This window comes from Xenopus laevis, chromosome 7S, assembly GCF_017654675.1.
Source record: "Xenopus laevis strain J_2021 chromosome 7S, Xenopus_laevis_v10.1, whole genome shotgun sequence".
Taxonomy (NCBI): Eukaryota; Metazoa; Chordata; class Amphibia; order Anura; family Pipidae; genus Xenopus; species Xenopus laevis.
In genome coordinates, this window is record NC_054384.1 from 96,827,087 (window position 1) to 96,849,957 (window position 22,871).

The window sequence follows — 22,871 nt, forward strand, 5'->3', positions numbered from 1 at the left end:
TCTATGCTTTGTAAATAAAAAAAAACCACAGCTATCAAATACACTACACATCACTGTCTGAACGGTGAAAACTTCTGAAAACTGATCTGCTAGCAAAAAAACTGTATATTTTACTGTGGGAATTTACTTGACACCTACATTTTTCCCATTGACTTAAATAGTTTATGCCAAAAATAATGGCATAAAATATGCTGCAGAAAGAATCCCAAGGCACACAGGGTCAATGCAAGCAACCTGCCTTGCGTGTATATTGCGAAGTGCAACGTTTTGGGGTCATGCCCCTTTCTCAAGCGTGACCTCGAAACGTTGCACTTCGCAATAAACACGCAAGGCAGCTTGCTTGCATTGACCCTGTGTGCCTTGGGATTCTTTCTGCTGAGGCGGCCGATCCTCTACCTTTGTGCACCAGGTATCGTTCCCTATTTACCAGAGGGTGTGCGGGAGCCAAAGTTGATTTTAATAAAATATGCTGCAAACAACTGTATCATTTTCGACATTTATTTTACACTTTTTTGGGCATCATTTTACACAACATAAAAAATAGGCCCCATAATCTATATATAGCGAATATCTCCTGTGTGTATATATCGAACACATATACACAATATAGTACACACAGAGATATATATTTTGGGTTCCTTAATCCCAGGCCTGTAGGCTGCTCACCTGTTATGGACCTGCACACTAGAAAATGTACACACAAGAGCAGATTCACTAAAGGGCGAAGTGGCTAACGCTAGCGACTTTTCGCCAGTGTTGCCACACGCACGGACATTGCCAATTCACTAACAGGCATAGGCGCCAATTCGCTAGCGAACGGGACCGTCGCTAGTGTTCTTTCGCACTCTATCTACAGGCGACAATTCGCTCTGGTGAATGGATGTTACTCCGCAAATTCACTAAAATTAGGATTTTACTGAACGTTACCTCTTTCGCCAGACTTGCCTTCACCAGCTCAGACCAGGTGAAGATCTTCTGTTACTTACATCATATTCTGTGAGCGGAAAAAGCATTAAAGTTCAAAAAACACTGGCGTCTTTTCCTTGTGAAAAAAGTCCTGAAAAAAATGTTTTTTTTTGGGGTAACCGGTTTCCCCCATACATTTTCAAACATATAGAACATTGACTATACAGTGGGCTCATGTGTAGGGCATTATAATAACTCTTATGTCTTTATTAAGGTTCCCTGGACATGTGTAATTAACAGTGAAATGTAATGTATTTGCTGCAACATATAACATAAAGACGTCCATTCAACTTTAAATTTCACACTGTATGCACATTAACCTGAGCGCAAGACCTCCAGCGAATTTGCGTTAGGCAGAAATGAACGCTAGCACATCTTTGCTTTGAATTGCTCGCATTTCTGAAATAACACTAGCGAAAACTCGCCAACGTACAGCACCCACCACGAAACTCCGCATTTTAGTGAATTAGCCTTCTCTGAGCGAATTTTTGACTGCCGAAGATGGGTGCAAACTGGTCGCTGGCGACCTTTCCCCCTTCAGTGAATCTGCCCCAAAGGTGGTACTGCAAAAAGGTTTTTTAATTAAATTATCATATGCAAGTACACATTTAAGAGTATATATTGAAGTTAAATTTGAAAAAAAACATCAATAATTGTCAAATACATACCATCAATTTGTAACCAGATTATGTAAGCAATACAAGGAAGCGGATACCCTCGCCAAAAAGTGAGAATTACCCTGATGTTTTGGCGTAAAGCCTTTTTCAAGGGGAATTCTGGTGCATTAGCCAATGTCTGCAATATAAATACCCTATTAAGCAGGACGCCAGCCATCCATCGTTAATGTATCTGTTCTTCTGTAGGCTGCTCACAAGAAGGGAATTAGGGATTTTCCTGCCTCGGTACAAATGATTAAATAGCCATTCAGGGAATTCATAAACCAGGTGCTCTGTGCAAATATTTCTCCAGACCCGTAACCCATAGCAACCAGTCAGAATTTGGCTTTCATTAGAATTACAGCAGTTGACCAATTGGAGCTACTCACTGATTGGTTGCTATGGGTTACTCTGAAGATGTAAAATGTCATGAACTGCCCTCTCGGTTACACGAATGCCCAGGCTCCCAGATATTTTACTATCATTATTTATTCACCTTTTGTTATTTAATGGAGGCCATAGCATCCCATTGAGTTCAAATATAGAAACATTCATGTATTCCTTTTAATTTCTTTCCAAACAAAAGAAGAATGAAAATATTTCTGCCCTGTTTTCAGCCCAGTTGTTGGAGGATAAAGGGAGATCAAACACAGCTTGGTATACAGTGTTACTATCTCCGTCTTGCCCTTCTGCTGCCATATTTCTCTTCTGTACTTGCTATTCCCATTCCTACCTCTCTGCTCTGCCATTCCTACCTCTCTGCTCTGCCACTGCTTCAAGTTTAACTAAAGAATTTGGCTCTAAATGTTGTACTTTATGTTTTGTGCAACCACAGCCCTTTAGCAGTAAAGATCTGTGTCTCCAAAGATGCCCCAGTAGCTCCCCATCTTCTTTTCTGCTGATTCACTGCACATGCTCTGTGCTGCTGTCACTTACTGAGCTTAGGGACCCACTCACAATATACAGTACACATAGAATAGAAATGTCACAATATAAGGCTGATTAGTAATTACTACAGATAATTACTACATGGCAGCACAGAAACCAGTGCAATTAGCATCAGAAATCAGACCTGTAGCATCAACTTATATTACAGGCCAACCTCATTTTCTGCTGGATAATTAGTGACGACCCCTAAGCTTAGCTTCTCAACAGCTGCTCAGAGCCCACTGAGCATGTGAGTGTCACAGACACTTTCCAAGATGGTGACCCCCTGTGACAAGTTTGAAGTCCTGGATCATTGCTGCTATTGACAAGCTGAAACTTTAGTCGGGTGCAATAAGTTCAATATATAAAATATATATATATAAATATATATGATAAGGAATAAAGATATAAATATATATGATAAGGAATAAAGATGAAAGGGGTCATTCGCCATTAAATTAAAGGAACAGTAATGCCAAAAAATTTAAGTGTTTTAAAGTAATGAAAATATCATGTAGCGTTGCCCTGCACTGGTAAAACTGATGTGTTTGCTTCAGAAATACTACTATAGTTCATATAAACAAGTTGCTGTGGAGCAATGGCGGAAACTGAAAAACGGCTATATGGCACAGGTTAAATAGTGGATAACAGATAACACAATTAGACAGACAGAGCTTATCTGCTATCTGCTGTGTAACCTGGGCCTTTTCTCCTTTGAATGGCTGCCCCCATTGCTACACAGCAGCTTATTTATATAAACAATAGTAGTGTTTCTGAAGCAAACACAGCAGTTTTACTAGTGCAGGGCAACACTGCATTATATTTTCATTACTTTAAAACACTTTAATTTTTTGACGTTACTGTTCCTTTAACTGATTATATGCCATCGAGAGTGATATTCTAAGACAACTTGCAATTTTTTTACATTTTTTTATTATCTCTGTTTTGCATTTAATTCGGCTAGCCACTGCAATTTTTAGCAACGCGGTTGCTAGGGCCCAAACGACCTTAGCAACCATGCAAGAACAAGAAATAAAAATCTATAAACGAGAAATAATGAAGGATGGGACATTCCGCAAAATTTACATCATAGACGAACCACCCATTTAAAGGATCCCTGCCTCTTCTATGTGTGTGGCCTTAAGAGCACCTCTGTCTAGCCAATGTCTGTACGGCCAATGTGAATACAAGGGCAATATTCATCTGATTTAGGATAGAACAGTGACATGCAGTAGCAGTAGGGCAGCACATGTGTGTGTGTAGTTTTGCAGCTGTGTGTGTGTGTGTGTGTGTGTAGCATTTCAGCCTGGTGAGAATGTATGTAGTGGTGGTGGTAGAGATGTAGTGTAATTTTAGCCTGTCTCAGCCCCCTCCTACTCCTCCTCCTCTTCTTCTTCCTCCTCCTCTGTGAGTTGCAGGAGGGGAGTCTCTGCCTCTGTCTGCCTTTCTCTCTCTCTCTTTCTCTCCTGCCTTCCTCCCCTCCCCCTTTGTACAGTTCACTGAAATGTATGCTGGGAAGCTGAAATAGACACATAGAGAGGGTTGCAAAAATGGCTGCACCATGAGAAAAAAAACAAAATACATTTGCAATCCGGAGAAAGAAGGGCTTCTAACCGAGCCTTCCAGGAGCCTGAGCAGCTAGTCGGTGGGGGTCGGCGGGGGTCGGCGAGAGGGTGCCTCCTTAGGAACCTGATTTTGACTTTTTTTTTTTTCCTTTGATTATTTTTTTCTCTGCTGCTGCTGCTGGTGGGTCAGAGGAGAGAGAGAAAAGGGAGCAATTGCCGGAGAGCGGAGCGCAAAGAGGAGATACAAAAGCTACAGAAAGAACAAAAGAAATTTAATGGATAGAAATTATCCGACCGCTGGTTTTGGAGATCCACTGGGGGCTGGTTCAGGATGGAGCTACGAAAGGTCGGCAAAGGCAAGGTAAGCCCCGGAGTTACACTGTATCCGACAAAGTATCACTGCGCTGCTGCAAAGTGTTACAAATGTATCGCAACAGAAGGTCAGTGCAGCTTTGTGTGTTTCACGCCTGGCACACGTTTTACTCAAATCATGGAAGGAGGGAATGAGCCTGGAGAAGGCTCATGACTCAACCCTGCACCCCTTTACTTTTGTTTTCCCTATTGGGGTGCACCTAGATCCCCCCCCCCTAGACATTCCAGGCGCAAACAACAAGCGCCCTCCCGCATCAAATTCCTTGATGGTTGCAAAAGGAGAGGGAGGGAGGGAAGAGAAAAAAAAAAAAAAGAATCCAGCCCTGTCTGCTCCAGGCCTGCAGTCTGCAGCAGGGAGCACGTTGCAAGCTAAAGGGATTTCCTTCCATTTTGCTTTCTTCTTCCAGCTTCTGGGGGGAGAAAAAAAGCAAAGGACTGGGGCCCAAATTACAGTTTTGGGGGGGGTTGTTATTTTTTTTTAAGCCAGTGCAGTGTCTGTGGTTGTTGGTGGGAGGGGGATGCAGATAATTATCCCCTAATGGTGCTTTTTGTTCCTCCTACACTTATTTTTAGAATGGTTGATGCCAGGAGGGGGAGATTTCAGGGGGTGACGTCTTTGGCAATAACTTGGGGTTAGGCATTTGCACCAGTCAGGTTTGTTTATTTTTGCATATTCAGGCCTGGTGCTCAGGGGGGTGGAACCAAATGACCATGCCCCTTTTTTTGCCTTAACTAAATATTTAATTTCATTCAGGACACCATGTGCATTATTTACTTTTTTATTTATTTATTTATTCATTATTCTGTATTCATCAGCAAATAGTCCATCTTGGACCTCACGGGCAAAACCCTCTGCTGGGGGCTGGTTGGATGCTGTTCTGCAGGAGGGAGGAAGATGGGAGGCAGCAATAGGGGGGAGAAAAAGATTGCAGTAGAAGGGATTAGTATATTTATATTGGGATAGTGGCTATAAATCCACCGTATTCCGGGCTGCTGTATTTTTAATTATCTAGGTTTGTTTGGAAGGGGAGGAATTTGATTTAGAAAATGATTCGGAAATCTCTGCGCTTCTGGCTGGGCGAAGAACTCACTTTTGTTGCTCATTACCCAGCTGTGGGGTGATCCGGGCTCTGCCAGGCCTAATCTGCACAGGAGCAATCAACAAGCAGGGAGCACCGAGCTACTGAATATGCAGACGCGGAACTGCTTGTTCCTGAAGTGAATCTGCGGAATATTAAATGATTGCACAATGTTTCCCTAATGCAATTACTTCTGATTGGGAGGTCTTTGACACGTCTTGGGTTCTATGCAAACTCCCATGTAGGATTTAAATAATGCTGGTTTAACTTTGATCGTGGGGTTGTCTAGTGTGGTGGTATTTATACAGCAGGTTAATAAGCCTCTTATTCACTGCACTTGGCTAAATATATCTAGGCATCTATTCCCATCAGCTCTTGTTGTCCACATTATCCTTTGTTCCACTGTTGAACAATAATGGGAGTTGTAGCTATATATATATGCTGCAGACTGGGCTGATTTCTGTGCAGCCACGCTACATGCTAGTATGATCTGCATAATGAATGGATAATTAAGGAATTATTTAAAAGCATTCTGCTCAGGAATTTAGATACATGCTGCCCACAAAGCAGAACAGTCTGCAGCATGCATCATAATTATCTGCTAATTAGTCATTTTGGTTTATAAATATGTCCTGTTTATAGCAGGGGAAGGGTCCATGCTACAGTGGCTGATTGCTTTCTTAGTCAGACTTTAGAATGTATTAAATTATAGCAGAACAGTTGCGTGCGTATATATTGTGGTCTTATATATGTATGTATATATATATGTATATATATATATATATATATATATATATATATATATATATATATATATATATATATATATATATATATATATATATATATATAATGGTGTCATGCAGTATTGCTTTTAAATCTTAAAGCCGCTACACGACACCTCACACGATTTAAAAGCTATACAAAAAAAATGCAAATTGGAAATGGCCAATTAGCAATTCATTTATCTGTGTACTGATAGATGTCACAGAAAGTAGTGCAGCCTGCAGCATGCATCCCAATGACCTGCTATGTAGAATCTTCTTATTCTGCATACTATTTGTTATCATATTGATTTTTTATGGTTTTTTGTGAAAACCAAATAAAATATTTCAAACTGTAATTAGCTATGTAGGATGTGTATTTAATATTTGTGCCCCATTGGAGGCACATTGAGTGGACTGATATTTGTTGTTATATGAGATTTTGTTGCAGGGAAGAAAGGTGATTTTGGCTTTGCAGCTAAGATCATACACTCCTGTATGAGCGGAGACAGAGCATTGTGGGACTGCATAGTTCAGCAGTTGAATAAATCTGGGTTCTCATCTGTAACCCCCCCCCCAAGGTGTTGCTGAGCTTCAACTTCCAGCAAACCCCCAACAACTTTCTCATGCCTGTGGTGCTGGAAGGCAGCAGCCAGTGTCGGACTAGCCCACCGGGATACCAGGAAAAGTCCCGGTGGCCCCTCATGCTGCTAAACATTCGGCCTATTTCATGGCCATTCCCTATTTTTATGAGAACAGAGGCTAAATATTTGGAAAAATAGATGTAAAGAAAATAGACTAGGAGAATAGAGGTTGAGTGAGGAGAGGAAGAAAAATAGTACTAAGAGTGGGCACCTGGTCAAGATTAATTGGTGGGCCCTGGTCAAAGGTTTTTGGGTGGGCCCCTGGTGTCCCAGTCCAAAGCTGGCAGCAGCTGGGACATCTAAGACACTAATAAGACTATATAGAAAGAAGTGGAGGAGCTAAATTAGGTTTCCTTTTAATCTGAGGCAGTGACTTTGGTTCTGATAAGAGGCAGGCATCATGAAAAGATCTAAGCTTATCACTAAATTCATCTGTGGCTGCTTCAGAAGCTCTTGGGATTCATAATGCAACTTCCAAAGTGTCTTCGGGCAATGGTAGAAGGGGCACTTAGGAACATTTTTTTGCCCTGGTGTTTTGTAGCTCCAATTGCGACCTCTTTGATACCACATTTTTTAGCATGGAACCCACTAGAGTGTGGCCTAGAACCTAGGCCTGATATTGTCACCTCTACCAAGATACGGTTACCTCACTGGAGTACCTATCCTTGACCAGGCCAAGGGACCATCACCATGGGTGATTGAGAGCATTTTGTAATGCTTGTAATAACCTGAAAGTGACAAAATGGTTTGAATTGCTGCTTTGTGTGTCTTTGCACTTAATGGAACAGGTACTTGTGTTGAGATTATGTTCAGCCAAGGGCACACACAGTAGTGTCTATGCTAAAAAATAATATTATGCCACATCAGTGTGAATTGATCTATGATTCCAGTTCTACAGCTCTGTGAAATCTAAATGTAAGGCCTGTTATGGTAAGTTACTACCTGCTCTACTGGTATCTCATCAGCTAAGCCAACCACTTGTCCCTACAACTCTAGTTGTGACCATTGGCAGCATAATAAAATTAGCAGACATGTGTATATATCACAGGCAGAGCAGAGTAGTGGTTTTGGCGACCTTGCACTTAGTCTTCATAAAGAAGATGTAACTCAGCATCTCTATGCTATAGGGAAAGATATGCAAGGGATTTATTTGCCCTTGAAATGTAAAATACATGAAAACTGTCAGGGGGAAAGTCAAATACATACACTGAGCTGGCGACATTCACCCTATGTCTTCTGCCCCCATTAGGTTTTTGGGGTGCTGGGTTATTAATATTTCTCATTTGATGTTGCCCTCTTTTAATTAACCTATGGACCCTGTTGTCCCAAGAGGATCACTGTGAGAGCCGCACTCACTGGGAGATCATATCCAGTGCGGTTATTACAGGATTTAGTTGATAATCATTTTATCTCTTGCTGGGATTTGGCTGCAACCTTCAGCTCACCCAGAGAGGAGACTTCGCTGGGCTACAGGCTTCTATTTTGCTTACAAGGGTATCAAAGCTTAGTTGTATTTGTGGTTAAAGCTGGAGTTTCAGTTTGTCATTTTCTTTCATATAAGGCTCCCCAAAGTAAGCAAATACCATATTTATATCATGCTTCCTGCCCAAACAGCAATTTTCATCCATGGGGTTTCTGATTCCGTTCTTTCCAGGGGGGGCAGCATGGCAGCTCCCACCTACACTGTGCAGGGAAGGAATGATCATTGCACGCAAGGCTGCCTGTAGCTGCTGCAGGTTGGAGATCGATCATATAATTGTGGAATTTGTTCTTTCTTATAAGCAAGTGAAGTCAGAAGGTATTTACTTGTCATACACACAGCACTGCCTAAATGCCAAAATTTTGAGTTTTAATTCTCCCATAAGGCATCATGGGCAGAGACATGCAAATCACTCCTTTATGTCCCTTTGGCCCAACTATGCATTCAGAACCGCTAGTTTTATACGGATACATCCAAAGGGCAGAGACACACGTGGAGAGTCGGGGAGATTAGTCGGGGAGAAAATCAGCCCTTATTGGGCAACTAAACGTTTTCCGAAGTCGACCAGAGTTTCCTTCAGGCGACATCGGAAACCAAAGCGCTCCGAGTGCCATCCCGCTGGCGATTTTGATTGTAGCCGACGGGAAAGCAGTTTGCCGGAGATTTGTTGCCTGAAGAAGAGGCGATTTGTTGCCGAGCGACTAATCTCCCCGAATCTCCATGTTTCCTAATAGTTCAGAGTCATATATCCAAACTTGCAGACAGCCTGTCTCGATCTTGTTAGATCTCATGAGTGCAAGATATTGGAACATGGCAGAACCTGGTTAGGGTGAGATGGGCTAAAAGGAGCCAAAAATCCCTTCACTAGCAATTACATGCAAAGTGATGCCTTATGGGAGAATTAAAACTAATTTTTGGTATTAAGGCAGTGCTATGTGTATGGCATGAGACAAGTAAATACCTTCTGATTTCAGAAGGCTTCAATTTACATGTAATTGCTCCTTTTAGCCCGTCTCACCCTAACCAGGTTTGGTATTCTCTTTCTTTCTTATAAGTCATAAAAGGCCCTAAATACAACCCTGGGTGATTTCTAATGCACTCCCTATGGTTGCCAGCTTTGCTCAATTTCTAGGGGATGATCCTTTCTAGCAGGTTTTTAAATACGACCAACTGCACAGAAGTATTTCTGTGATTGTAGTACCTGGAAACAGTGTCTGCTCTATGGCTTATTACTATGCAAATGAATGCCTGCCTAAATGAATGGTTAGGTGCCTATGTCATTTAATGTTGTTATACATGGCCACTTTTCTGCACTCTTTTTTTGACACAGGGGTCCCTTATATTGAGCCATGGTAGTTGTAGTTAAACTACTACTAATTGCAACATCTCTAAAAAGCATTCAGCTGCCCTTACTTTCATTTCCGCCCTGAGCCCAGGGAGGGAGGAAGAAGAGGTGTTTTGGCAGAAATGCAGAAGGGCGTTTCAGCCTAGAGGCGAGGGGTTGAGATTTATAACCATGCCAAACCTACAGCAATCGTCCACTTGTGAACAAGTGTGTGTGTGTTGGTGAGGCCCTTCCTGCCTCCTAGAGGAAGAGGTTTGCCTTGTACATCTGCATAGACTTTCTGTAAGGTTAGGAAGATCTCGAAGGACTCACACTGGGGAAGCCTACTTGCTGCTACCTACATCTTCCTCTCTCTCCCAGTGCACACAGCTTAAAAGGGGTTGTTCACCTTTATATTAACTTTTAGTATGACGTATGGAGGGATATTTTCATTTTTTATTACCGTATTTGTGGATTTAGCTTTTAATTCAGCAACTCTCCCGTTTGCCGTTTTTTTGCTATCTGGTTGCTAGGGTCCAAATGACCCTAGCAACCACGCATTGATTTCAATTAGAGACTGGAATATGAATAGGAGAGGGTCTTAATAGAAAGAAGAATTGATAAAAAGTTGCAATAATATAAAATGTGTAGCCTCGCCGAGCATTTGTTTATAGATGGGGTCATTTGAAAGCTGTAAAGGGGTTAGAAGAAAAAGGCAAATTATTAAAACAAACTATTAAAAATAAATAATGACGACTAATTAAAAGTTGCTTATAATTGTCTTTCCTATAACAAAATAAAAGTTAACTTAAAGGTAAACCACCCCTTTAATAATCACCCTTGTCATACCTTGGGAAAGGATATTGTGCAAATACATTTGCCCATTTCTCTCCTAGAACTTGAACAAACTCCTAATGTTGTTCATCAGTGTGCTGTGCTCTTTGATTCATAATGAAAGGAAATGTCATTTTAAAGGAGAAGGAAAGTTTGTTTGCACTTGGGTTGCCAAATGTTAGGCATCCCCAAGTGATCGTATTTACTTACCTGAAACCCCGGGCCGGTGCTCCTATCTGCAGAAAACTGCACCGGCCCGGGGTTTTTCTAGCGAGCACCACGGAGAGATCTTCTTCCGCCTTCTTCTTTCTTCATATTTTCCCGGGCAGACGCATGTTCAGTTGAATGAAATAGCCGACTTTTTAGTTACAGTATAACGAAAAGCCATACTTTAAGTGCGCAAAGAAAGAGGAAGCAGGATGATTATCTCTCCGTGGTGCTCAATGGTATGACCCCAGGCCGGTGCAGTTTTCTGCTGATAGGAGCACTGGTCCGGGATTTCAGATAGTAAATACAATCACTTGGGGGTGCCTAACATTTAGCACCACCAAGTGCAAACAGACTTTCCTTCCTATACTGTGCTTTTACCAATGGTTTTGAAAATGTAATTGCTATTGAAATCTGTATCTGGGCTGTCCCTTGTTCTTCTCTGCCCTGCTGAATTTTGTTACAATGTAAAGGTGGCCATACACGGCCGATAAAAGCTGCCGACAGACTGAGTTGGCATCTTATTGGCCGTGTATGGGGCCCTCCAACGGGCTTCCCCGATCGATATGTGGCTGAAAGTTGGCCAGATGTCGATCGGACAGGACTAAAAATCCCGTAGAATCGTGGGCGCATCTGTTCGTTGATGCGATCCAACCACCCATTACCCTTCGTTATGATCCGATCGTTGGTCCCTAGGGCCCACGATTGGATCAGCCAGATATCAATGTGGGGATATCGGGGAGAGATCCGCTCGTTTAGCGACATCACATCAATGTATGGCCACCTTAACAGAAGCCAGCTGATCAACGGAGCTATCTCTGCTAGAACTGCACTGGCAGAACCAGCAGTGCAGAAAGGGATAAATAAAGAACATTGCTTTCACTACCTGAATATTCAGTCTGAGCTATGTAGTCTGGGTAGCTTTCTGCACAGTTCCACACACTGCATTTCCCATGTATCCCTGTTTTTTCTTATTTATATGGATTACACAGCGCTGTGCAATAGAAGGGGGTATACATGAAACATACAGATTGGATACAAATACTGACCAATATACCAGGTTATGAGGGAACTGCTCAACAGAGTTTACAATCTAATAAGTTGAGTGGTCCAACCCTGCTTCCCACCCGTAAACCAGATTTGCTACATATTGCATTTGCTTATTTTTGTGTTGTTTAAATAAGGCATACATTATATTTAGAAGGAATCCGTAATACCCCTAAACTGAACAGGTCACGTCCTTATTATGAGTTCTCCCGTCTCTGCTGCACCAGAGCCCCGACTTGCCTGCCAACTAGAGAATAAGAGCGCGGTTCCGATTACCAGCTGTTGCTTTCCTGATTGGTTCGGAGTGCTGGCAGTCGCATTAACACCCCTCCAAGCTGGACACAGGCAGAATCCTGAGCAGCCTGCGGCTCGGCACTGACAGATATGCTGGCTCTGCATCCCAAGCAACAATAATACTCTTGTTAGAGGGGAAGGGGGTGCAGGCAGGTGCAATCGCCCAAGGTTCAAGACTCTGCAGTGATGCATTACAGTTGCCCGCCCCAAGACTATAGAAATTGACAGCACCTATGGGATACTGTGTATAGCAAGGCAAGCTAGTGGCTAGAGAAGCAGCTGTGCAATAGTGTGTTTAGTAAGGAAAGGTTAATTTATTGTGTGTATAGTGAGACAAGACTGTGTAAGGGGAAAGTGTTTGTTGTAAAGCAGATTAATCAGTTATGTCAGGGCTGCTTTTAAACTGCAACTCCCAGCATCCACTGGTTGCCAAAGTTTAGAGAATTCTGGGTGGTGTCGGTTAAAAACAGATGGAGCGGCCCTTAATTGTAAATTATGGGGCCCCAGAGAAACCCCCCCCCGCTATCCGAAAAGGATAACCCTGATAGTGCTTAGTATGAATGAGCCGGGGAATCCTCTTGGAGGACAAGTGGAACGCTCCTTGATTTATAAATCTATATATTGACAGGGAAAGCGCAGAAGCAAAACATGCAGAATGTCTGTATTAAAGGTTATGCACATGTTTCCTATAATTCATTTTGCTGGGAGGTTACTGACACCACATTCATCACTGCAAAGGCAAATGTATCACAGCTTGTGAGCGAGCGCTGTGCCAGCAGTTTGTTGCCTTCAGACGCACACATATATACACAAACACATGCATTAAACCACAAAATCAGATTTCAGCTTCAGTAAATGTACTTACAGCATTGCTTCCTGTAGAGCCTTGTACCCCGGGCTTAGACCTACAGGTTGATAACATGAGAAAGGCAAAGTTTACCTGCAAATCACCTTGCCTGCCATAGCCCAAGGGGACTGATTAATTGACTTGTAAAGAAGAATGTAAGGCATTGTGGGGAATTAATGGGTTACTGTCATGATTTTTATGGTGTAGTTTTTATTTCTAATATGTTTCTAATTTACAAGAGTGACTGAAGTTCATCAGAGCACAAATCACATGACTGGGGGCACCTGGGAAACTGACTGTCTAGCCCCATGTCAGATTTCAAAATTAAATATAAAAAAAGTCTATTTGCTCTTTAGAAAAATGGATTTCACTGCAGAATTCTGCTGGATCAGCACTATTAACTGATGGGTTTTGGAAAAAAAACATATTTTCCCATGACAGAATTCCTCTAAATATTGGCTGGCCGGTTTCTGCTACATTGTTTCAAGATTGAGAACCAGCAGTGCAGACAATAGAAAGGGACAGACTGATTCAGCTGCTTTATCATGAATGTGCATTTTAAATCTCACTATGTAACAGGTCAGACTTCAAAGAAGATTAAACAGTAAAGAATAAAGGTTAGTTGCAAAGAAGCATGGGAATGTACTTTTGCTTTATTGGTTGCATGCTTGTATAGGATAGTTGGTTTGGGCTACGGGGTACAGCACCCACAGTTTGTGGGGAATTCGGGGAGAAAGCTGGTTGTTACTCTGCAGACAATGGAATATTATAAATGGGCTTATTGCTAATGGTGGAAAAAAAATGTCATCTCATCCGTTAGGAGAGCTACAGTCGGTTGTAGCAATGAACTCCGGGTATAGAGAGAAGAATGTAGAACTAATATGTGTCAGGGCTGTTTTATCCCATCAGATGTTAGCCATATGTTGTAATGCAAGCAGGCTCCTAGATCCATACTTTCCCTGAGCCCTTGTTATCAGTCCAGCCTCTCTATTAGCTGCCATGGTTCAGGGCTAGGCCTCCTGGCAAATGCTGGCTTTCTTGGAGGTGTTTTTTCAACTTCAACAACAATGTTACAAACTGTTTAAGCCATTCGAGCCCTATTGCAGGAACGCAGCACTCTTCCTCTGCTTAATGTTCTGCAGAATAGTCTTGGGTGATGCTCCAGAATCTCCTGTAAGGCTGGTGAGACAGTGGAGTGGACTAGGGTGTGAGATTCTCTAGTGGCCCAGGGAGACCCAGTGTTACTCCACCTGTCACAGTGCTCCGTTCTACTGAGTTGGGATCTTGTGGCTTCCACAGCATATACCGTATTTAACAATGATCTCCAGCTCATGCTGACTGAGTCCTTGTGCCTTTTTTTTTAATTTTAAATGTATTGACTTTGATCAGGGAACTAACTTTTAATATGATGTAGAGAGTGATATATGGAGAAAATATGCAATTAGTTTTAATTTTTTTTATTATTTGGAGGGTTTGAGTTATTTAGCTTTTTATTCAGCAGCTCTAAAGTTGATGATTTCAGCAGGGATCTGGTTGCTAGGGTCCAAATGACCCCAGCAACCATGCAGAGACTGGAATATGAATAGGAGAGGGCCTGAATGGTAATGAAAAGTAGCAATAACAATAAATGTGTAGCCTTACAGAGCATTTGTATTTTAGATGGGGCCAATGACTCCCATTAAAAAACTTGAAAAGTCCTTGGAAAAAGCAAATAATTCAAAAACTATAAAGAATAAAAAAATAAAGTCAAATTGAAAAGTTGCTTATACTTGGCTATTCTATAATATACTAAAAGTTAACTTACATTTACAGAGAGGTGGAGATCACCGATAGGATCAAGTTGTGACCGTGGTGCTGTACCCAGACTGTGCTGTAGTGTAATGTGAGATAGATCTGTCCTATAGATTGAGATTGGAGAAGGCTCCTGGTTTCAATAAGTGCAACTTGGATATACATCTTGTGCTTAATGAGAAAGAAAAGGGAAACTTGTCCAGGCAAGCAGAATCGAGCGATCTATAAATGAAGCCGATTGTATTTATTGTATGATAATGGAAGCTTCTGTGTGAGTGGGAGGATTTGGTGTGTTACTGGGAATTGTAAATCTCGTTCCCATGTCGCTGTTATTAGCAGTTTGGTTTCCATTCATTATATTTATAAAATGTCCCCCGGGAAACGATCCACTAACCTCAGTCTGTAGTATCACCTCTTGCTTGTAGACCGTGTCGGACCGGCACACCGGGATACCAGGAAAACTCCCGGTGGGCACGGGTGTCAATGGGCCTCTTGCTTCTAACCATTTGGCCTATTACATGGTCATTCCCTATTTCTTTATGGGGGAAAAAGAGGCTTAATAATAGAAGAACAAAGTATACTAAGTAGATATAAAAGACTAGGAGAATAAAGAGTTTGAGTGAGGAGAGGAGGAATAATAGTTTGGAAAGTGGGTCCACAGTATAAGGTTTTCTGGTGGGCCCCTGGCATCCCAGTCCGACACTACTTGTAGACCACAGGCAGATTTTGTCCAGCTTGCAAGTACCATAGAGTTAGTTGGGCCCCTGTTGGCCCAGCTATTAGTCCAACACCTGCCTGGGCCCCCTGGGTGAAGGGCCCTGCCAGCTTAGTAGAATCAGGCCCTAATTGGACCATCTGCTTATGTGTGACCAGCTTTATTAAAGGGGTGGTTCACCTTTTAGTAAATTTTTTATAAAATGAGCAATTTTAGGCAACTTTTCAATTGGTCCAAAAGTAATTATTTTTTATTGTTTCATTTTTATTCTTATAATTCTTACCAGCTCTCATTTGGGGGTCACTGACCCCATCTTAAAACCAATGCTCTGTAAAGCTACCAATGTATTGTTATTGCTACTTTTTAATACTCGCTTCTATTCAGCGCTCTCTCTTATTCATATTGCAATCTTTAATTTAAATGAATGCATGGTTGCTAGGGTAATTTGGACCCTAGCAACCAGATTGCTGAAATTGCAAACTGGAGAGCTGCTGAATAAAAAGCTAAATAAGTCAAAAACCACAAAAAAATAAAAAAGGAAAACCAATTGCAAATTGTCTTAGAATATCACTCTCTACATCAAACTAAAACTTAACTCAATGAACAACCCCTTTAATAGGTGATGAAACCTCCTTTGCAGCTCTGTGTCAAATCACTGCCTGTATCTCTGCTCCCCGTACAAGAGCATGAAAAGGTTAAATAGTTGGAAAGGCTGAATAATGTACAACATTGGCAGTTCAACCAGTCAGACGCATCTCTTGCATTGCCCCAGGCTGTGATTGGCTGTTTGACCTGTCATTCAGAGTCTGGATAGGAGCTTTACACTTTGCCGATGGTAACACATTCTTAGAAAAGTGTAGGTTTTGGAACATAAAATAACATTCCTGTGGTTTTTATGCGTTGTTTCAGTTTTGCTAATGAAGGCGAATTGCCCTTAAAGCTGCAAATCACAGTTTCCCCAAGAGATTTAAATTGTTACATACGTATCTAAGTGCACCTGCCACGTATTCTGGGCTCTCTGCCAAAAGCCAATTAAGTTAGAAACTTTGTATCTTTTTCTGGCTGTTCAGTGTAGAAGATCAACGAGAAAGTCGGGACATTTCAGTAACATTCTGGGGCTGCGGGTTGAGCTGTTAAAATCAGGACTGTCCCAGGAAAAACGGGACAGTTGGGAGGTATGGTTACACAGCCTAACTGCCCCCCCCCCCATTATTCCTTCTCAAGTGGTAAAACATAGTGAACTGAAAAGCCTTTTTTTCCATATTTCCAAAAGTTTTGTATTACACGAACACAGACTTATAAAATGCCATTGGGCTCTAAATTCTGCTCGTATTTGTGTCTGTCACATGGACACTAAAAGCTGAATGTCTATTTATTCTCCTTTTTCTTTCCCAAGATTCACCTTTACCACATCACCTGGCTGAAAGAATCCTCCCTTGTCTCCCATTTACCTTCTAATCTTATTACAGAGGAAACTTTGTTTAGAAGGACAGGATATGGCTTAATGCCATCAAGGTCCTGGGAAGCAGAATGGAATTGGAAATGGTACTGCCCATAGATTAGCCTATATCTTGTACATTGACTGCAAGCCAGCAAAGAGGTATTCCCCTGTACTAAGCCTGATTGAGCAGGAACAGTCCCCTATGGTGTTAGTAACCTTTACAGAGAGAGATACTGTAAATCTTTGCCAGCATGGGGATCCCTTGTATTAAGCACAATTCTTCTGGAAAATGTATAATGTTGCTTTACTGACTGCTGCAGCCTTGGTTGCTATCAAGATCAATATTAAGTTAAATGTGTTTTTCAACCAGCAATCATTTTTAAAGGGGAATTTAAGCCTAACTAAAGAAGTAGCTAGAAATGTTGTACATTATGTTTTGTGCTTCTGTACCAGCCCAAGGCAACCACAGCCCTTTAGCAGTAAAGATCTGTGTCTCCAAAGATGCCCCAGTAGCTCCTCATCTTCTTTTCTGCTGATTCACTGCACATGCTCTGTGCTGCTGTCACTTACTGAGCTTAGTGACCCACTCACAATATACAGTACACATAGAATAGAAATGTCACAATATAAGGCTGATTAGTAATTAATACATATAATTACTACATGGCAGCACAGAAACCAGTGCAATTAGCATCAGAATTTAATAATCAGCCCTGTAGCATCAGTTTATATTATAAACAAACCTCATTTTCTGCTGGATAATTAGTGACGAGCCCTAAGCTTAGCTTCTCAACAGCTGCTCAGAGCCCACTGAGCATGTGAGCGTCACAGACACTTTCCAAGATGGTGACCCCCTGTGACAAGTTAGAAGTCCTGGATCATTGCTGCTATTGACTGAAACTTTAGGCTGGTGCAATAAATTCAGTATATAAAATATGGCATTTTTAGTCCTATTCATTTTTACAGTTTAGTTCTTCTTTAATGTACGTATAATTGTAGTGTATTCCGGTTACAGCTTGCCTTTTTATTGTGTTTTTTGGGTCTCCCTTCGCTGCCTACACCTGTTTATGACTCCTTAGTTGTCCAATAGAACTTGTTAGAAGTCAGATCCAGCCTAGATAACTAGATTTTATCTATTCCTCCAGATATCAGGAAATGCATCTTACAGCATTCCAATGTACCCGCCCTATTCAAATTGACCTAAGCGCAAGTGTACTAAAGAAGTTTAGAAAATAACGTTGGCGAACGTACGCTATGAAATGCTTGCGCTGAAGAATAAACGCTATCGAAACTTTGCCAGTGTTCTGCTGTTGAGACGCAACTTCACATTTTAGTGAATTAGTATAGTGTTAGTGAAATTTGCGCCTGGCAAATAGGCACGAAGTGTGTCGAAACCTTTGCGGGTGAAAATTCGCCCTTCAGTGAATTTGCCCCATTTTATATTTCCTTTAAAGGTAAATTGTAACGTGCCTGTTAAAGCAAGAGGAGATGGCATAAACATTGTGGTGTGTAGAAGTATAGTTGAGAAGCCATTATATTGAGTGCCACCATCCGATACCTCCATAGACCAACAACTCCCAGAACTCCCTTTTCTCTGTTGCCATGTTGTAGATGGCTCCCAACCTGCTTATGGTCTCTATGCATATATACAGGTTGCATGTGTACAACTGCATAGGCTCCTGGCTGAGGCTGTGCCATGTAATGCAGTGGGTGCAGGGACAGGCGCTGGCCATCAATCTTCCTGATTTCTGGGTACGAGAGACTTCACCCTAAATGATCTGTGATGCAGAGAGTAGCACAACATGCCTGTATACGAGGGGTCGTAGGAGATTTATGACGTTTGCAGCCCCTTCCAAGCGCACCGAAAAGCTACAGGTTAAATATCTCGGCATGAAGCTTATTTTTTTTTCTGCTTTGCTCTATAATTAGTCTCTGGTTATTTATGTGACACTGCATGCATGGCCAAGACTGTGTTGTAATCCTTGCTAGGTTGCCTGATAACAATTCAATTTTTTTTAAAGATATATTTGGAAATAGAAATGGGCATAGGATTAACTATTTGCTTTTCTTCAGATTAAAAAATGGGCTCTTAAAGGGGCCCTCTAACATGATAAATCTTTATCATTTTCTAATCCCAAAAATAAGAGCTTTCATCAGTTGCTTCCTAATTTCTACTATTTACTTTTTCTCTAAAATATAGGTTTTTGTTTTTTTTTAAAAAAAAACATTTTGGCTTCATTTTCCTTGGGAGTCAAGGCACCAACTTTTTAAACCCGTTAAATGGATATATTGGCTAATACATTTTTCAACAGAATCAGAGAAGTCCCAGCAAGGAATGGATCAATGTAACACCCATTGTTAGACTCTGGTGGTCAATTAATGGTGGTGCTAATGGGAAACAAGGGTGGGAGGCCGGGATATGAATGTACCTTTACTTAGGGAACAGCTTTGAAGCAGAATAGACCTCTCAGAAGATGAGACATTAACTGCTTGTAAGGAGGGTAGGTCTCTCATTTATTTCTCCAGAGATAGACAGTATAGTGTGAGCATTCCTAAATACACAAACCCTTTCTCCATAATATGCTGCTTTCGCTTTCTCCATAGAGATCAACCAGACTTGTTCTATCTGTCCACTAGATGGTACTGTTCTTGTGAGTACTCGGGGGAATAAAAATTAGAAAAGACCCTATATTTTTGGGGGGTGGTGGTGGGGCATGCATAATCTATCGACATTTTTCTTATATTTCTTATGTAAACAAACAATTAAGGCATAAGAGGTTTAGCTTCCATCAATCAGATGTCTATTTTCTTTTTATTTAAAGGGCAATTAATCCTTAAGATAAACATACCCATATGCTGTATGACTGTTGTGTGAGCCTGCAGATACAGCAGCCTTGTGGCAATAGATTTTTCAGCCCAGTCCATATTATGTTGACTGAATTTATCTTTGCATTGCAACTTTGTTACGATCCAATTTTGTCTGGTGGTGACTTGGAATAAAGGTCACACACGGGCAGATTAAAGCTGCCGATATCTGTCCTTTAGACCAATATGGCAGCGTATCTGCCAGTGTAAGGGGGCTTGCGACTGTTCAGAGCCCATTCTCTTCGATGTAATCTGATCATTCGTCCATAGGGCTGAACGTTGAGATTAACCTGATATCGCCCTGCCGTTTTGGCCATATCGGGGAAAGATTTGCTTTTTTGGCCATGCCAAACGAGCAGATCTTATCGTGTATGGCCACTTTAATGTGACCAGGGCTGGGCCCTAGGGGGAGCAACTATTCCATATTTAAAGGCTACATTGTGCTGAAAGTAAGGGGATGGAGTATAAATACCAGCAAGAGAAGAAGAATAATATATAGGTGGAAGGATGGGGGGAGGTCCGTTAGTGTATAGAATATATCATTAAGTAAATTGGATGGGGTTAAACTGATAAGGGGAATAAAAGTAGAAAAGGAATGGGTGAAAGAAAAGAGGATATATAGAAAGAGAATATAGGGGGGGAAAGGGAGAGATATGGTTGCAGTCAGGAGGAATGGCAGGTAGTTTTGCCTCTTGGAATCCTTAAACCTGGGATTTCTCCCTGGTTTTACTGAATGGGTTAAATAAATCCATAACAGGTCAGCATAATGTCATTTTAATATTTTAACAGTAGGTTTCTCTGTAAGCCAAGGCAAGAATGAAACAGCCACATAATGCAATCTTTTACTTAGTGGGTATTATTTCCTCCTCTGAATTAGTTCTGATTATTTATTAACAGGGCTGTTTAAGTGGGGGCACGGTGGTGTACTCGTCTGCCTTGTGGTGCTTGAGTCTTGGGTGCAATTCTAGCCAGGGCAATCTCTGTATGTTACTTGGCTACTGAGTAAATAGAATAGTAGATCGTAGAGTGTGTAGATTGCGAACTTGACTAGTGCATTGGTCATGGGACTGATTAGACACTCTCTGTAATATGTCCATGCTCTATAAATAAAGACTAATACGTGTCTTTCAGTGTTCGAGACCCCTGGGGCCTTATCAGTAGATGCTGGGTAGAAGGGTAAGAGATCACTGGCATGGCTACGCTTGTGTCTCTGGCCGGTGCTCTATGATGCCAAGCAGTCAGCCCAAAAATGGAGGCTGGCTGTACTGATATAAGTAGCCAGATGGGTGTAGGGGCCCAGAGATAAAGTCTTCATAGTTTTGCTAAGTCTCCACTATTGGAGTTGAACTTTTATTCCAGTCCTTGCTGAAATCCACAGAGGACTCTTCAGTGTGGCCCTTTATTATCATTATCTCAAACAACACTGTGTAACTGGCAAATGCGGATCAAGTTAGAGGGGTGGTTCACCATTAAAGAAAAACTATACCCCCAAATATGAATACTTAAGCAACAGATAGTTTACATCCTATTAAGTGGTATATTAAGGAATCTTACAAAACTGAAATATATAAGTAAATCTTGCCCTTTTACATCTCTTGCCTTGAACCCCCATTTCGTGATGGTCTGTGTGCTGCCTCAAAGATCACCTGACCAGAAATACTGCAGCTCTAACTGTAACAGGAAGAAGTGTTGAAGCAAAATACAGAAATTTGTCTGTTAATTGTCTCATGTGACCTAACAAGTATGGTTTGTTGGTATGTTTGTGTGCACAGTGAATCCTATGATCCCAGGGGGCGGCCCTTATTTTTTAAAATGGCAATTTTCTATTTATGATTACGCAATGGCACATACTACTAGAAAAGTATATTATAATGAAAATGTTCTATTTACATGAAGCAGGGTTTTACTTATGGGCTGTTTTATGCAATATCTTTTTATAGAGACCTACATTGTTTGGGAGGTATAGATTTCCTTTAAGTTAACTTTCAGTATGATATAGAATGGCCCATTCTAAGCAACTTGTCAATTAGTCTTATTCTATTCAGGCCCTCTCCTATTTATATTCCAGTCTCTCATTCTAATCAATGCATGCATTGCTATGGTAATTTGGATCCTAGCAAACAGACTGCTGAAATTGCAAACCAGAGAGCTGCTGAATAAAAAGCTAAATAACACAGAAAACCATAACTAATAAACAATGAAAACCAATTGCAAATTGTCTCCTAATATCACTCTCTACATCACACTAAACGTTAATGTAAAGGTGAACAACCACTAAGTCTCTTACTTGGGACTGACATGTGACAGTCGGACCAAGATCCACAGTAAAGCCTTGACCAAACTTTGAAGTGTCTGGATTGTCCTTTATCTCGGTTGGATTTAAAACCTGTGGACATTAAGTTCCCACACTCCCTCCACACTGCGTCCACTTGCACCAAGACCACTTTCCTCCAGTCAGACCCATTTGCAGGTCCACTGGAGACTGGGTGGCAGTTTTAAACATCTGTCAACATCTCCCACCCAATCCCCAGTGCAAACAAGGACAGCAGGCCGCATGCTGCCCCTAGATTTTTGTGGTCCTAGACCCAGGCCTTTGTGGCCTCCCCAATCACAAAATCATAGAGGGGACCTGGAAATCTTTTTTGTGAGGCCCCTGAATTTATGCCCCTGCTTATGTCTTATTCAAAACAAACAACCTAGACATCACCTTAAAGGTTGTACTGATGGCAGGCATTGCTTATAGCGTCGAGGCTGTGATTACATTATGGTGACCATAAGGGCAGAGACACACGCAGCAATTCGGGGAGATTAGTGGCCGGCGGCAAATCTCTTCTTCTTCAAGGCAACTAATCTCCCCTAACTTCCTCCTCTGCCTTCCCACCGGCTAGAATGAAAATCGCCGGTGGGATCGGCTTCAGAAAACGAATCGCTCAGAGTTTCCTCATGAGGCAACTTTGGGCGACTTCGGAAAACGAATCGCTCCAAGTGCCATCCTTGTTTATTCTAGCCGGCGGGAAGGCAGGGGAGGCAGTTCGGGGAAATTAGTTGCCCCA

General features: G+C 41.6%; 1 protein-coding gene across 2 annotated transcripts in view; it reads left to right on the top strand.

Moving 5' to 3' along the window:
* The first annotated feature begins 3,927 nt into the window (after positions 1 to 3,927).
* prr12.S (proline rich 12 S homeolog) overlaps positions 3,928 to 22,871 on the top strand; it is a 77,710-nt gene continuing 58,766 nt past the window's right edge. The window contains exon 1 of one of the 2 annotated variants that reach the window (XM_041570595.1): positions 3,928 to 4,475. In XM_041570595.1, coding sequence (XP_041426529.1) covers positions 4,390 to 4,475 — 86 coding nt within the window. In that variant the 5' untranslated portion in view covers positions 3,928 to 4,389. The remainder of the gene's footprint in view (positions 4,476 to 22,871) is intronic. The other variant, NM_001096584.2, reaches the window with a different exon arrangement.